At 31.5% G+C, this 17,184-nt stretch overlaps 1 protein-coding gene across 3 annotated transcripts in view; it reads left to right on the top strand.

The window, feature by feature from the left end:
* Positions 1–6,214, top strand: part of LOC106871002 (uncharacterized) — a 49,241-nt gene extending 43,027 nt beyond the window's left edge. For all 3 annotated transcript variants that reach the window (XM_014917265.3, XM_014917258.3, XM_089347646.1), the window contains 3 exons: positions 2,128–2,334; positions 4,569–4,758; positions 5,897–6,214. In XM_014917265.3, coding sequence (XP_014772751.1) covers positions 2,128–2,334; positions 4,569–4,758; positions 5,897–6,047 — 548 coding nt within the window. In that variant the 3' untranslated portion in view covers positions 6,048–6,214. The remainder of the gene's footprint in view (positions 1–2,127; positions 2,335–4,568; positions 4,759–5,896) is intronic.
* The last annotated feature ends 10,970 nt before the right edge of the window (positions 6,215–17,184 follow it).

Raw genomic sequence — 17,184 nt, 5'->3', positions numbered from 1 at the left:
TGACTGGCTCTGAGTACATATCATTGAAAAGGCCCAAAAAGGACAAAATGCATCTGACATTTTCACTGACCACTGATGGAGTGATTTTTTTTTTTTTGCTACCTTCAGATATTTGTTGTCTTTAACCTTACACATACATAAGAGATGCTATCTTAGGACAAATATCAATAGCACAGAAAAAGGCCTATAAATGTTGAATATACACAACAGACATGTGATACACAAATGACTATTTTAGTTTAATTCGACTTCAAATACAAATACCAGATACATACATACATACATACAGACAGACAGACAGACAGACAGACGGACAGACATGCATGCATGCATGCATACATACATACATACATACATACATACATACATACATACATAAGCAGTTGTCCAAAAATGTCATCACAATATTATCTACTGATGAGACATGATGTTGTAGTTAGGACATTGTATAACAAGATCCCTCAGAAGGATAACCCTGAGGACAAAGAAATAAGAATTTACAGTATGGTGGCAGCCATAGCCCCTCATAATAAAAAGGAGTACTGGTGGAATGTCCCAGTGAAAACCTCAATAAAATTTAAACACAATAGACCCAATATAATGATTTTGGATAGAGAAGAGAAACTGTGTACAGCTGTGGAAATCAGCTCTGCCCAGTGAATGTTAACTTAGAGCTAAAGATTAATGAAAACGAGAATACCTACGCTGAACTATTGAGAAATCTGCAGTTACTCTATCTATGCTTCAGAAATTGTCTCAAGAGAAAAATTCTCCTTATACCATTGGGCTATGAATGACATCATTAGTGTGTAGAATGTATGCATTTCCATGTCATTGTGTGTTGTTAGCTATGAATACTGAGTCACCCTTCATAGCCTCTAAGAACATGCTATCCTTATATTGAACAGTAATTGGTACATTTACATTGGTCTGACAATCTAATGTCATTATTGTCATCTAATGTCATCTAATGTCATGTCCAATGAATAAAGTCATCAGAGAAATAGAAGAATTTTTCTCTTGTGACAAATTCTGCAGTGCATGTCCTTCCACATCCAGATATACATGAACATGTTAAATATGATTGTTCATGCCTATATTAGGATATAATATATGAGCATCTAAAAAATGTGTTGTTTCAATAGAATGAGTTGATCAAACTTTGAAAGCTGAGCACAAAATGTGAGTTAGTAATTGCTTCAAGATCTCTTAGCTGAACATGTCATGGCATATAGAAAACTAGTCTGTGACAATTCTCAGATGTGATGAAAGCCTAGATTAATCTCGGTAACAGTCTGTAGTTCTGTCTGATAAGTGAAATGCAAATTGACCATCTTCGTTTTAGCTATTCCCCATAGATTCTCTCTATGATGTTTAGGCCAGGTGAGTTAGTTAGCCAAGGAAGTGTCTTGTGATGATCAGCAAATAGATGATGGTTGTTTTAACACAGAGAACAGGTGCCAAATCCTGCTGGATTAAAAATTTCTGCATCACTGAGAGACCCTAGAGAGATCACTGTACTTCTATAGTTCTGTTGGTTGCTAGAAACAGGGTGTACTCTAACATCTCTTAGTAGACTCACTCATTGATTCTGACCTAGAGGTCCCATAGACATCAAATAACTACATATGGCATACCATCCCAAAATATGTCTGAAAGCAAGAACGTGATACTGGACTTCAAGCAGTTCATGTTGCAGAGTTTGAAGAAAGTTATAGAGACACAGAAAAATTAAACTAGAAATAATTCTGGAACTAATTAAGAAGTTGTTGATTATCAGTGTTTTATCTCAAAACTAAACTAATTTGGGCCTTTAAGATTTTTGATACCAACTTGTCTGAGACCACCCTTGATTCTAGGATGCAAACTTACTGCTTTAAAGAGATCTAACTTAAAACCAGCCATCAAATTTTCAAGTTTTGTTTGAAACATCTGCTTAATGATGACAAAGTTACTTTACTAAATTTTGCATTATTTTCAAAATTAATTGAAGCAGATGCAGTGAATTTAAAGAAAAATTTGGTATCAAAAGGATTAAATGTTTAGAAGTTCATGTCTTATAAGATTTCATCAATTTAACCAAGGTTTTTATTAGTTATAAAATATAGTTTCTGTGATATTTTTCAGGAATATTGTTGATTTACTTACCTGTACCAATGGCTGGCTATTTACTTTATGGTGCCAAATTAACCCCTAACATTTTAGAAACTATTTCCACGGGACCTGTCCTACATGTTGTACAAGTGACTTTCACATTTCATATCTTGATGGCATTTATCATCTTAATGAACCCAATCTGTCAAGAACTAGAAGCAAAACTGAAAATATCAGCAAGTAAGTCATTATATGTTACATAATAATATATTCTGGATTCTCATATCATATGAATTACTTTTGATCAAGGACACAGTTAATGAAGAATATCTGGTGATTAATAAGATGATGCTTACATTTTCTGATGATATATGTTAGAGAAAATTGTACAACACAAATATCAATTTTTGATAAATCAAAATTCATTAATTTCATACGAGGGGTACCCAAAAGAAACCAAAATTTTGCAATATTTTTGTATTCATATAGTTTTATATGTTTACACTTTTATCGCCTTCAAAGTATTCTCCATTAAAAGCAATGCATTGGTCAAGGTGCATTTTCCTCTGTTCAAAACAGTCCTGGAACCCTTGCAAAGTGATGCCTTCTAATACATCCATCATTTTTTCCTTCACCTCTTCCACATACTCTTTACTTACTTGTTTCAGTCATTTGACTGCGGCCATGCTAGAGCACCGCCTTTAGTCGAGTAAATCGACCCCAGGACTTATTCTTTGTAAGCCTAGTACTTATTCTATCGGTCTCTTTGCCGAACCGCTAAGTTACAGGGACATAAACACACCAGCATTGGTTATCAAACGATGTTGGGGGGACGAACACAGACACACATATATATATGCATATACATATATACGACGGGCTTCTTTCAGTTTCCGTCTACCAAATCCACTCACAAGGCTTTGGTCAGCCCGAGGCTATAATAGAAGACACTTGCCCAAGGTGCCATACAGTGGGACTGAACCCGGAACCATGTGGTCGGGAAGCAAGCTTCTTACCACACAGCCACTCCTGCACCTATGTTCACTAAAAAAATAAGTTCAGTTAATACAGTATCTTAACTAGTGTTAGGAGTGGAGTTATTCATAATATTAATAGCCTAAGGCTACATTGAGAATGAGAGCATATTCATTTCCTTTACCTAGCAATACTTCGTTTTCTCTCTCAAACAAACGAATGAGTTGTTGTTGTTATTGTTGTTGAACCCCAGATTGCTTCTGATCTGGTAAAGCTATTATCAATAACTTTTCAGATTCGATAATTTCAGCTTTTATATTTTCTTTGTCTTCCCTACCCCCATCTTTCTCCAAGCAGTGAGCTATATCATTCAATATCTCTTTCCTGGCCTTTTTTCCCCTTTACTTGTAATTCAGATATAAGGTAACAGAGTCCAAATATTTCTTTTCCAGTCAATTTTTTTCTCTTGAATCTAAACTAAAAATAAAAGATAGGTTCTTTTATACATTGTATTTATGGTTTTGGTTGCTGGTTTAAAAAGATATATCTTCTTTTTACAAATTAGATTAACACAGTTATTAAACAATTCAATAAGAAGTCAGTATCGGAATGTCTCTATGTGGTTTGCTGAACCTTCTAGAAATAATAATCAAGTCTCTGTGAAATGACAACCAACAGTCCTTTAACCCTTTTGATATCAACCTACCTGAGACCATCTTTGATTCTGTTATGCAAATCTCCTGTTTGTAGTAATCTAAATCAAAACTTTCCATTATAATGTTTTGTTAATTTATGTTCCAAACAACAACTTAATAATACTGAAGTTGTTCTACAAAATTCTTGATTATTCTCAAAATTAATTGAAAGTCAGTGTATTTTAATATAAATATGGTGAGAACATAGTTATAAAAGACTGGGATAACAAGGATTGAATAATGTAGGATTGAATAGTATATCAGACACAGAGTTTGACATATGACAGCTAGAAACACATTTAGTCACAGATACATTCAATCAAGGTTTGTTCACTAAATGATGATGATCATCATCATCATCATCGTTTAACGTCCGCTTTCCATGCTAGCATGGGTTGGACGATTTGACTGAAGACTGGTGAACCAGATGGCTACACCAGGCTCCAATCTGATTTGGTAGAGTTTCTACAGCTGGATGTCCTTCCTAACGCCAACCACTCCAAGAGTGTAGTGGGTGCTTTTACGTACCATCGGCACAAAAGCCAGTCAGGCAGTACTGGCAACGGCCACACTCAAAATGGTGTATTTTACGTGCCACCTGCACAGGAGCCAGTTCAACGGCACTGGCAACGATCTTTACACGTGCCAGGAAAGCAATGCTAGGCACAGGTGTCATCACGATTTCACTTTACAACATTTTTGTAAACACAACATCAGCCTTCTCTCTAGATGCTAATCATTCAGACATTAAATTCAGAATTGTTTTTACAAAAATATATGAAACAAGATTATTTTCTCTTTCAGATTTTAATATAAAACGAATCATGTCTCGAAGTCTAGTGATGCTATGTATTGTTTTCATTGCTGAAACTTTTCCTGATTTTGATTCAATTCTTTCACTAATTGGTGGTTCAGCAATCACTGTTCTTACCTTCATATTTCCTTCAATAATTTATCTGAAATTGGCTCCAATGAAAGGTGACTGGGAACCTATGTAAGTAATTCTTGATATTCATTGCTTTAAAGTTGATCATACGAAACTGAAATACTACCTCAGAAAAGTGTTATCATATTTGTGAACTAATGAAAAAGCCTGTAAATGGTCACTCAGCTTGATAGAAATAACAACTAAATTTCCCTCATTATATAAAATACCACCTTTATGAAAATAAAAAGGGAAGAACGACAGTTAGGATAATGTGACCACAGCTACATAATGTCTGAAAAAAAAAATGCTAACTACTTTACAGAGTGTGCTGGGTACTTTTTACATGGTGCCAGCACCACTATGTTTGTGTGTGTGTTATATATATATATATATATATATATATATATATATATATATATAAATGTATATATATATATATATGTGTGTGTATATATATATATATATATGTGTGTGTGTGTGTATATATATATATATATATATATATATATTCTTGATACAGTCACAATATTTGAAGAAAGATTTTCTTTAATTAACTATATAAAAAAAATTCTGAAACCAGCAGAATTGCATGAACTTTTTGGAAGTTTTCCTACAGTGTCACATATATATATATATATCAGAGGTGACATCAGCGTCACTTAGGCTTATCACAGATTCTGCATAAGACACATGCCTGCTCAAAGAATTTCATGTTTTTCTGCAATATTTCTTGCCCCAAATGGAGCACTATGTCTTTCTCCATTTCCAAGTTAAGGGTTAAAATAAAACAACCCTGCAAAACAAATCTGATCTTTGCAAACAGACGCACAGAATAACAGTAATCAAATAACAACAGCGGAGTGCACAACAAACATCAGCAATCTGACTGTCACCTGTACTCATGACAAGAGATGCCAGTTAGTCTTTTACACCTACCAGTTGCTGGATAATTTTTCATTCCTTAAAGAATATTGTCGAATGGAGACTCTTCATAGATTGGAATTTGTCCCACTGGACCCTGACAAACTGTTCAGTACCTGCCAACATAGAACATGGACATTAACTGATAATGATTCGATCCAATTTTCAAACTATTCTACCAATTCACTTCCCTTGTGTTAACTAACGATATTTAAACTCTACTTAATTATAAACAAACCTAAATCTAAATATCTCTCTAACATATCTCTTCTTTTCCTTTCAGTTACATTCCACTCCACATCCGTGTACTGAATTACGAGATTATCTTGATAGGGCTGATAACAGCAATTTGGGTTACATATATGTCAGCTGAAAAAATTGTTTTGCAAACTTTCCATTCTCCATGTTGGCTTAGATTTAATCACACTGTCTAATATCATTTCCATATATATTTTTATATTTTCTTTTTAGGATTTTTTTTTTCTGGCCTTTTATATTTTGAAGTTACCAAAAGAAATAAAAAAAAAAAAAAAAAGAATCCGCTTCATAAAAAATAAAAAATATAAAATCCATAAAACATGGAGATATTCTGCTACTAAAATGAAAACAATTAATATCTAAAGATACTCATGTATCTGAAATTCTTCTAACAAAGAATATTTATTCTATAATCTTGAAAAGATAAACTGCTTATTATGTGTATATATTTGACATGACATTAACATATCTTCATTGATATAACAAACTATTAAATAATATATATATATATATATATATATATATATATATATATATATATATATATATATATATATACACACACAATACGCTTTTCCTGAGTTCTCTTTTTTCTTCTCTCTATTTATGTTTCAAATGAATGTAACTAACATATATATATATATATATATATATATATATATATATATATATATGCGAGTAAAAATAAATGCAAAAAAGGTGGGGGTTTTTGTATGATTGTGTATAGAGGAATATATTATTTAGTTTAAAAGAGTTCCAACACTGTCTGTTTTTTATGTTTTATTTATATTCCTGCAGAACCAATGTGGGGTATAGAATATGGAATATACAATATATAATATAATATACAATATATAATATAAAATAAAATAAAATAAAATAAAAATGGATGGCACCATGAAAGAAAGTATTGAATGTAGATGAAATATTGAGTGTTCAATATAAAGGATCAAATATATAAATATATAAATATAAATATATAAAGGCGAGTCGAGTTTCAGGGCTATTTCCCTTCGTCATGGCCGGTATGACAGACTATATATATATATATATATATATATATGCATATACAGGCACAAGCATGGCTGTATGGTAAGAAGCTTGCTTCCCAGCCACATGGTCCTGGGCAAGTGTCTTCTACTATAGCCAAGCAAAGTTTTGTGAGTGGATTTGGTAGATAGAAACTGAAAGCAGCCTATCATGTATATATGTGTGTGTGTGTGTGTGTGTGTGCGTGTGTGTATGTTTGTGTGTCTGTGTTTGTCCCCCCACTGTTTGTGTGTTTACATCCTCGTAACCTAGCGGTTCGGCAAAAGAGACCCGATAGAATAAGCACAAGGCTTACAAAGAATAAGTCCTGGAGTCGATTTGTTCGACTAATTGCGGTGCTCCAGCATGGCCACAGTCAAATGACTGAAACAAGTAAAAGAATAAAAGAATATATATATATATGTGTTGAAATTTGAACTAAAATTGTGATATAGAATACATATACTGGTTGAATTTACTTTATTGTTAATTAATTACTTATTGATAGGTCTATCAAAGTCTTTCACCACACATCTGTGGCCTTTTCAGTGTATTCTTTCAATGATAGTTAAATAAAATATTCTGTGGGGTACCTATATACAAACAGTTCTTTAAATGAACAAATTGAATAATGGACAGTTTTCCTGAAGAATATTAAACTCACATAATGAGCTGAAGTTTGATCAATGAACTATGAACAGTCAATGAATGCATATTAAGTGCTGGGAGAACAAATACAAACTGTATGCTATATTAGTAAATTATATAGAGAAGAGTTTTTCTCAAGAAAATTATATGAGCTGAAATTTGACTACTTGCATATAAATGGCTGGGAGAGTGTGTCAAGCAATATTACTGTCCAAGTGCACATCTCATGTAGCTTAGAAATTTTTCTAGCTCAGTATCTGCTCTGGCATGGTTTTTTACTACGGAATACTCTTCCTAATGCCAACCACTTTACAGAGTGTCTTGGGTGCTTTTTTTCTTTTTCATGGTACAAGTACTGGTGAGGCCACCAAGTACTCACAAGATGTGACCCCTCAACTGAGCAGGATACAGTGTTGAAGAATGTGAAACTATGATAGAGGGACAGAAGCAAGTGATTTGCTGAAGAGATGAATACATAAAAAGGCAGTTTTCAAAATAAATAAAAGTCAATAACAAGTTATATATATATATATTTTTTATTTACTTTAAAAAATGTAAAATTCAGGCATATATTTCAGTAACAGACAGAAAGAAACGCAGCAGTATAGCTTATAATTTACATAATGATCAATTAACAATTTTCAAACAGCCATTTTTTCAACAAACCATAAATATCCATACTAAGAACAAAGAAGATTATTGGGAAGCACACATTATATTAATGTTTACAAGATGACAACATATATGTATATACATATATATATATATCAATTAAATGACCTGTCTGTTAACGTATGTGGAATCTCAATAAAGCTGTTGCTATGGAAAAATTTTAAGAGTTTATTCAAAAGATTTAAATTTTATTAAGCTCATTTATATTAAGGTTCTTTAATATTTAATATTTTAATTAAATAGAATTAACATCATATTAAGTATTTTAAATGATCTTGTTACTGTCTTGTTGACTGGCATTTCAGAATTAGATTCATTAAAAAATGTAACGAGGTAGGAACCAATATGCCCTTTTAAAATTTAGTCATTTTAGATATTCCCCCCCACCAACCAAAAATGCTTTTATAATTTATGATTTCAAAACAAAAGTGAATTTAGGTGCAGACATGACTATGTGGCAAGAAGTTTGCTTCCCAACCACATGGTTCCAGGTTCAGTCCCACTGCATGGCACCTGGGCAAGTGTCTTCTACTATAGACTTGAGCCAACCAAAGCCTTGTGAGTGGATTTGGCAGACAGAAACTAAAAGCCTGTTGCATGCGTGTGTGTGTGTGTGTGTGTGTGTGTGCACGTATTTGTGTTTGAACGCCCACCACTACACTGCTTGACAACCAATGTTGTTAGCAATTTAGCAAAAGAGACTGACTGGTTAAGCACCAGGCTTATATAAATAAGTACTGGGATCAATTCATTCAGTTAATACCCTTCAAGGCAGTGCCCCAGTATGGCCCCAGTCTTATGACTGAAAAAAGTAAAAGTATATAGTTCATGTCTCTGAGATTAAAACCAAGAAAAAAAAAATAGTAAAAGATAACTGTATATGTGATTTTTAAACAATTACCATGAGTCTTCCAAGATGCATTTGTTTAAGTTTCCACAGACGATCTCAGATGAAGTTACTTGCCATACAAGTACAATTTCAAAACATATAAAGAATGATACATTCGTATTCAATGATATAAAATACATGCAATTTTTAAAATCGTGGATAACAATACAATGATAAAATTTTGATGAAATGGAGCACAAAAGAATATTATCAGCAAAATTTATAATTATACATTACTACCTGCCTCTCAATGACTTAAACACAATCCTCCATTATTAAATACAGGCTTAAAAGTACATGGATTTCAAAATCATTCTTAAAATAATTCTGAAAAATTTAGGTTTTAAAAATTCAGAAGAGTATGAAAAATGCTATATCAAAATAGTTGAACACTTTTATAGAAATTCTCCTTGTTTTATGCTTTATAAACTTGAAAATGAACTTTGGTTTTTCAGTGAAACAATCTACAACTCTAGCAATTTGACCAATTCACCAACCTACATTGTGTCTAGGAAAAAAATTAATAATACTGGTTAACAACTCATATCATTTATATCTTAACATATATAGGAATAAAATTAATAGTTAATTAATATATAGGAATATACTTTCTTTAGCCCTTTGGATACCAACCCACCTGAGATGGCACATGGTTCTATGATGCATACTTTCTGCTTTAAACTGATCCAATTTAAAGTCTTCCATCAAAATTTCATACTATTTTATGTTCCGAACATAATTTCATACTATTTTATGTTTAGCAAAACAACTTTATCATGATAAAGTTGTTTTGCTAAATTCATCATTTCCAAAATTAATGGAAACAAAAGTGGTGTATTTTAATAAAAATATGGTAATAAAAAGGTTGAGGTTCTAACATAATTCATCTATTTAGTAATTGACCCAACTCTGATCGAATATAATGGTTATGCAGAAACAAACATATTTTATTTTAGTGATAAACATCATATTCAATATTTAAGAAATAGAAATGTGGGGGGGGGATGCGGACAGTAAAGCCTGTCCACAGTTTTTGGCTACTTGATGTCATCAATAGTAGAGATACATATGCTACTGGATTTACTTCATGAATTCCTTGGTGTTTGTAGACTTTATATAAACAGATCAGAGATAGAAAATAGAATTCACAAAATTCTTTACAATTCTGCTACAATTTTGACTCATTCTGCACCTGTAGCTCACAGTTGAGATACTGTGCAATCAATTGTCTTGCATCACAGGTGCATATTATGCCTCTTCAGGTCACTTTTAAACAAGTTCCTCACTCTTTCTCCTTGCCAATTCATTTAGCCCTTATAATGAGATATATCTACATAAATGCTCCATTCTAGTAGTTACTTATGAAAACTGCTAGAATGGAGCAGTTATGTAGATATATATTGTTATAAGGCTAAATGAACTGGTGAAGAGAAAGAGTAAGGAACTTGTTTAAAAAGTCACCTGAGGAGGCACAATAGGCACCTGTGATGTGATAGGTGCAGAATGACTCAAAACAATTGTAGTGGATTTGAATAAAGAATCTCATAATTTCCATTGTATGTATGTATATATATATATATATATATATATATATATATATATATATATATATATATATATATATATATACATACATACATACACATACACATACATTAATGACTAGTCTATTAATGAATGTGCAATCTTTATAAAACTTTGGCTACAATAAAGCTTATTTTAGAGCTTACTGAAATTCTTTTATCTTATTAAGGTCAAATATATATTTTAAACAGTAAATAAAATAAAAACAATATACGATGATTAATATTCCAGAATTAGATTTCATTAAAATGCAAGGTAGTACAGAAGCATAACAGTTTTATCTTAAATTTAACATAAATGTAAGCTTGAATGTAAATTTGAAAAATATATCCTCATATAATTTTTAAATTGCCCCATATAAAAATGGGAGAAAATGTTATTTAACAATTCATAGGCAGTAAGTAGTACACGAAATGTGTCAGGAGTATAATTTCATAAAGTTATTTACAGATAGCACCTTAATTAAGGTGATGGATTAGAGCTGCTTGAGAAACATATTTAGGGCATTGACAAACATAAAGAAGCTGTCAATCAAGCCAAATTACATAATAATAATAATAATAATGGTATATATTAGGTCAAACCCAGAAATTTAACAATAAACAAGAGTAGAGTTCAAATGCTATGGCAATAAATTACTGGGGATTAAGATACCTATTAATTCCTGTTTTTGTTTTTTTAATTCTCCCAGGTAAAATTTAATAACATCGTTTTTATTTTAGTATAAACAGGATAAAATGTGAAAATACAATTCATTAGTATTTCATCTTAAAGTGTAGATTAAATTACCTATGAATTGTACTTTATTTTCATTCCCCCCAAGAAAAATATAAAACATATTCTTGATTCAACATTAATTATATTAAAATGTGAAAATACAAAGATTCACTGAAATTTCATAAAATTATAGGTGACAATACCTACCTGTGAATATTTTTTTCAGTTTTATTCCCCCAGGTAAAATTTTATAACATGTCAACATGATTATGTTAAAACATAAAAATACAGTGAGTCACTGAGATTTTATTACAAAATCATAAGTAAAGTTAGTTTTGAATTTTGTTTTTTAATTTTTATTCTGTCAGACAAAACTTGATAACACAATTTGTGTGCTGACACAACTTCAAATTATAAAAAATTCATTGAAATTTCATTAAAAAAAAATTAAGTAACCTGTGAATTATCTTTTAATTTTATTCCCCCAAGTAAATTTTAATAATATTTTTAAACATAAACCTGTTAAAATTTATTAAAAAAAATAAACACAAAAATCTAAATAAAATCTCTAACATAACTGAAATTCAAGTGCATCAATAATATGATCTGTAGACATTATAAAATATTATCTAAACACTTTTAATCTTAAAATTATGTCTGACAAACTATGACTAATTTTTACTAGATTAAAATATTTCTTTACCTTTAATATTTATTGAAAGAAATAGAAAAATTTTAAACCAAAGACAAAAATATTGTTGCATATTCCATTGGGTATATAATTGTTTCTAATTTAGGCACAAGGCTGGCAATTTTGGACGGAGGGTGTTAGGTGATTATATTAACATCTATATTTAACTGGTACTTTATCTTATGAACCCATGAAATGATGAAAAAAAAAGTTGGCCTAGGTAGAATTTGAATTCAGTATGTAAAGAGCATGAAAAAATACTACAGAGGATTTTTTTTTTCTAATTATCTAATGATTCTACTAATTCACCACCCTCCATTGAGCATATACTTTCTAATAACATTTTTTATTAACAGTATTAATAAAACAGTTTTGACATTTAAAAATCATTGAAATTACCTAGTATTAGCAAATCTATATTTTCTTTTATGTTTAATCAGGCTTTATAATCAAATCAAATCGTTTTAAAATCTGAATTCACTTTTATAATCATGATCTAACCAAGACAAAAAAATAATAATAATAAAATAAACCCTTTATTGTCAAATAATTAAAACTCAAATCAATTAAATTTGTGACTACAATAGTGCATAAATGTCTGAGATGTTGTTAATAAGGTGACAGTTTTATTTATTAAACTCTTCTTTAGAATGTATATTTACAATATTTATATCCTCTCTAAATTTCAATATGTTTGATCTCTGTGGCTGTGTGGTAAGAAATTTACTTCTCAACCACATGGTTCCAGGCTCAGACCCACTGGGTGGTATTTTGAGCCAACCAAAGTCTTATGAGCAGATTTGATTGATGGAAATTCTTCCAAATCACCACTTGACAACCAGTGTTGGTTTGTTTATGTCCCTGTAACTTAACAGTTCAGCAAAAGAGATTGACTATCTGGCTTTAAAAAGAAAAAGTACAGAGTTCAATCATTCGACTAAAAATTCTTCAAAGTGGTACTCCAGCATGACCCCAATCAAATGATTGAAATGGGTAAAAGATAAAAGATGTATTATTCCTTAATGTATACTGTGTCTCAGACTAGACTATAACTAAGAGCATTTATTTCCAAAAAAAAAAAGTTAAAATCTGTCTTGAGCCTACAGGCCCTTTAGGCTTGGGCTTCTCCCAATTTCTAGAGTATTTATGCCACTGAGAATAAAAGACTTTTTACTGAATAAGAAACCAGTCCAGTACAGAGTTAACCATCCAGCTATCGATGGTACTGAATTGCAAATAATGAACTGAGACAACATGAAATGAAGAGGCTTGCTCAAGGATGTAATGCACCACCCAATCTAAAGTAAGGTAATAATAGCATTCTCTCTATCTTACACTGTATACACATAGCCATCAATAAGATACTTAATGAGGACTGGAGATCAAATCGTAATGCAGATGTAAATATCTTTTGATCAATGCTATAAAATCTGAGCTCACCATAAAGAATTTAAAACATATTTCTGTTGATAATTTCATTATTTAATCGCAATTTATTAACATTATTTAAATCAGATCATACATTAACAATAGTCATAAAAATTTTACATCAATCAACAAATGAATTCAACACAAAAAGACTTGTTGAACCTTTTTTTTTTGTAAAATAGAAAACACTTTCGATAATTTCACAATGAAAACAAAAACATTCCGATGTCAAAAGCTGATAATTTTACAACTTTTGAAAGAAAAATAAATTAAAACTTTTAAGATGAGACATCAATCGGAGGAGAAAAAAAGTAAATCAACATTTTTCTTTTCTTTCTAAACAAACAATATCACATTTTTGCTCTTAGAGATAGATAACAATGGTATAATAATAATAATAATAATAATAATAATAATAATAATCCTTTCTACTAGAGGCTCAAGACCTGAAATTTGGAGGGAGGGAGGGGGCAAGTCGATTACATCAACCCAGTGCACAACTGATACTAATTTAATCCACCTCAAAAGAATGAAAGGTAAAGTCGACCTCAATGGAATTTGAACTCAGAACATAAACACAGACTAAATGCCACTAAGCATTTTGCCTGGCATGCTAATGATTCTGACAGCTTGCTGTCTTAATAATAATAACAACAACAACGATGACAATTATGACGATGATAGGATGGAGAAGGAATTTCAAATTTCCTTAAAAACCCTTGTTCGCATGAAGAATTTAGGAGGGACTTAAAGGCCTCTTAGGAAATATTAATGCATTTTATTGTTTTAAACATTGTATAACATATACTCATTGATATGTGGATGCAAAGTATTGAGTAAATTTATAATTACAATAAAAATTATGTGGAACAAATAGATTGTGATGCTAACAAAGTATGCTTGTATATTTTTGTATCTTTTTGTTTTAATGCCTTTTACATAAACACATGAAAATATGTATACAACACACACATATAGCTGGGATTTCTGTATCCATGTAATTATGTCTGTAGAAGATGAATGGATAAGACATTGTATGTTAGTACGCAAGAAAGACACACAAGCATTATTGAAGTCCATTCATTCTAGACAGTCATAATAATTACATGTCTCAGAAAATGTATGTCACAGTCTTTTATTTATTGAAGTTAGGATCCTACATATATTACAACTGGTGCTACAACATGTAGCAGGTAAATAAATGGAGCAGTTTCACATACAACTAGCAAATTTTTTCACATATGTCTGGTAACAGTCTCATCAATATATATATATATATATATATATATATATATATATATATATATATATATATATATATATATATATTCTATGACAAATATAGTAGACAATTATAACTTAATGAACTTGTTAAATATCACATTTGTACAGCATATCAAAATGGCAGCACATTAAAATGTCACCCCATCATATGAAGTTATAATTTCTATTTTCTCTACTCTCTCACCTTTTCTTAATTTTCCCAGCATGAAGGCAAACCAGCAAGCATAGAGGAGTGAATACCTTTATGTTGTATGAAGAGAATTACACCATTCATTTGTAAACATACACACACACACACATGTGCATATATATATATATATATATATATATATATATATATATACATATGTGTGTGTATATGTATTGATAGAAAAGGTAAGACAACAAAAGAAAGAAAGAGACCTCGATATTAGGCAAATAGAGGAATTTATCTGTAAATAATATGTGACAATTATTCGGTAGCCATGATAAAACTCCGAGTTTCGGATGTCGGGACAGAAACCCATGCCACCATCTCTTCAGTTATCTGGCCATCGGTATATACACACACACACACAAATATATGTACACACACAAGCAGATATATGTGCATACACACACATGCATACATACATACATATGGATACATACATACATACATACACAAACAGACATACAGATATATATATATATATATATATATATATATACATGTTTACATACACATGCATATGCATGTATACACAGAAACATAGATATACATTGTGAATGTCAACTCATGTGCTTTAAGTTGTAAATTTCCTGAATGTTACTGTCTCATAAAGAGAGGACACCAAGCACAATGTTCCTGGCCAGTTCCAAGATTGGGAAAGCTTTGTTTAGACCTAAGACCCTCCTGAATAACAAGTGGGCATGCTATTCTTGGAAAAGGGCTGCATAGTCACTTGAAGTGCTGCCAAATCCATCCATCAACTTAGTTTGGAAAAGAAATGACCTTTGAAGCCTGTATGGGTCAGTACTTCCCATCAGTACAAGGCTTTGTGAGAGATTTATTGTGTATTTCCTTAGTTGTTCCTGAGAATGAAATATATATTATAGTAAAATCTACATACATATATAGAAAAAAGTAGTCATGAGAGGAAATGAGAGAAAAGCAATGATAGGTTTCAGAAAGGCACAAAAGTAAATTTGGATGGAAATATTCTGTGCTGAAGTATATAACCATTTATGACAACTTAATTAAAATATGGTTAATTAACTTCAAAATGCTGCCATTACCAGTTTAGTGCTATTCAAATTTTAGTCATATGGAGAACCAAACTTGAAATGAATGGATCTTCAACAGTCTTGGAATTTATAGCATTAGATTCAAATCTATCCAGTTGTAGAATTTATGGTTACTGTTAGTCTGTTATTCAGTTACATCAAATTTTTTTTGAAACGTCCAGCAGGAAAACAATCTGCAGAGCTCAACTGTATTTCTTCCGGAGAAAAAGAAAGAAGGAACTTCAGTTCTTCATAATCATTAGAAGCAATAGACATACATTAAGTGAACTGAAATGACTCTCAAACTGACAGGCACATACGACATTGTACATAATTTGCTGGTTAGAGATTGGTGAATGTAAATTGTAAATATGTACTGTGTTGCATATGGTGTAAATAATGGAGATGGTGACATTCAATGATAGAATGGTGGACAGAGGATTTTGAAGTGGATGGAATTAGTTTAGAGAAGAGCCACAGACATCAGGAAGCTTTTCTCTGTATTTGAAGGGAGTAAAATGTTGGATAATGTATTGGCAGTGAATGCAGAAAATTTTCAAATTGAAGAAGGAAAATAATGAGTGTGTGTGCAGAGAGAGAGAGACAGACACAGACAGACAGAAAGGCAGGCAGACAGACAGACAGACAGACAGACAGACAGACAGACAGACAGATCACACACGTGTGTGTGTGTGTGTGTGTGTGTGTGTGCATGCTTTGCTTGCTTATGGATGTCAATCAAATCTGATGATGGTCATCTTCACTACTGAATCTTCTGAAGACATTCCAATCCATAATCTGCAGCATTGGTCACAGTAAGAACATGTAAATATTTGACTAGAGGAAGCCAGGTGTCACTTTGCATACAAGTTCTTCTCACTTTAGTGATGAATGCGTTTCTCTGTCATAACTTCTACAGTGACACCATCAAACTCTATGACAGATAGTGATTGATACCTTCCATTCTTAAAGAGTTAATAATACTTCTCTTCAAAGTGGTTCTCAGTCAAGTGTTGACACCAGGATGTAAGTGGATGTGAAGATCTCACGAAGAGAATGTGGGTCACACATGCACACAACATGTCTGAGCCATTTCAGTCGATGTCTGTACAATGCAAATTTACTA

This window comes from Octopus bimaculoides, chromosome 2 (genome assembly GCF_046866305.1).
Source record: "Octopus bimaculoides isolate indiv1 chromosome 2, ASM4686630v1, whole genome shotgun sequence".
In the NCBI taxonomy this organism is placed as follows: Eukaryota; Metazoa; Mollusca; class Cephalopoda; order Octopoda; family Octopodidae; genus Octopus; species Octopus bimaculoides.
Note: the sequence above shows the minus strand (reverse complement) of the source record. Positions and strands in the feature narration are given on the sequence as shown.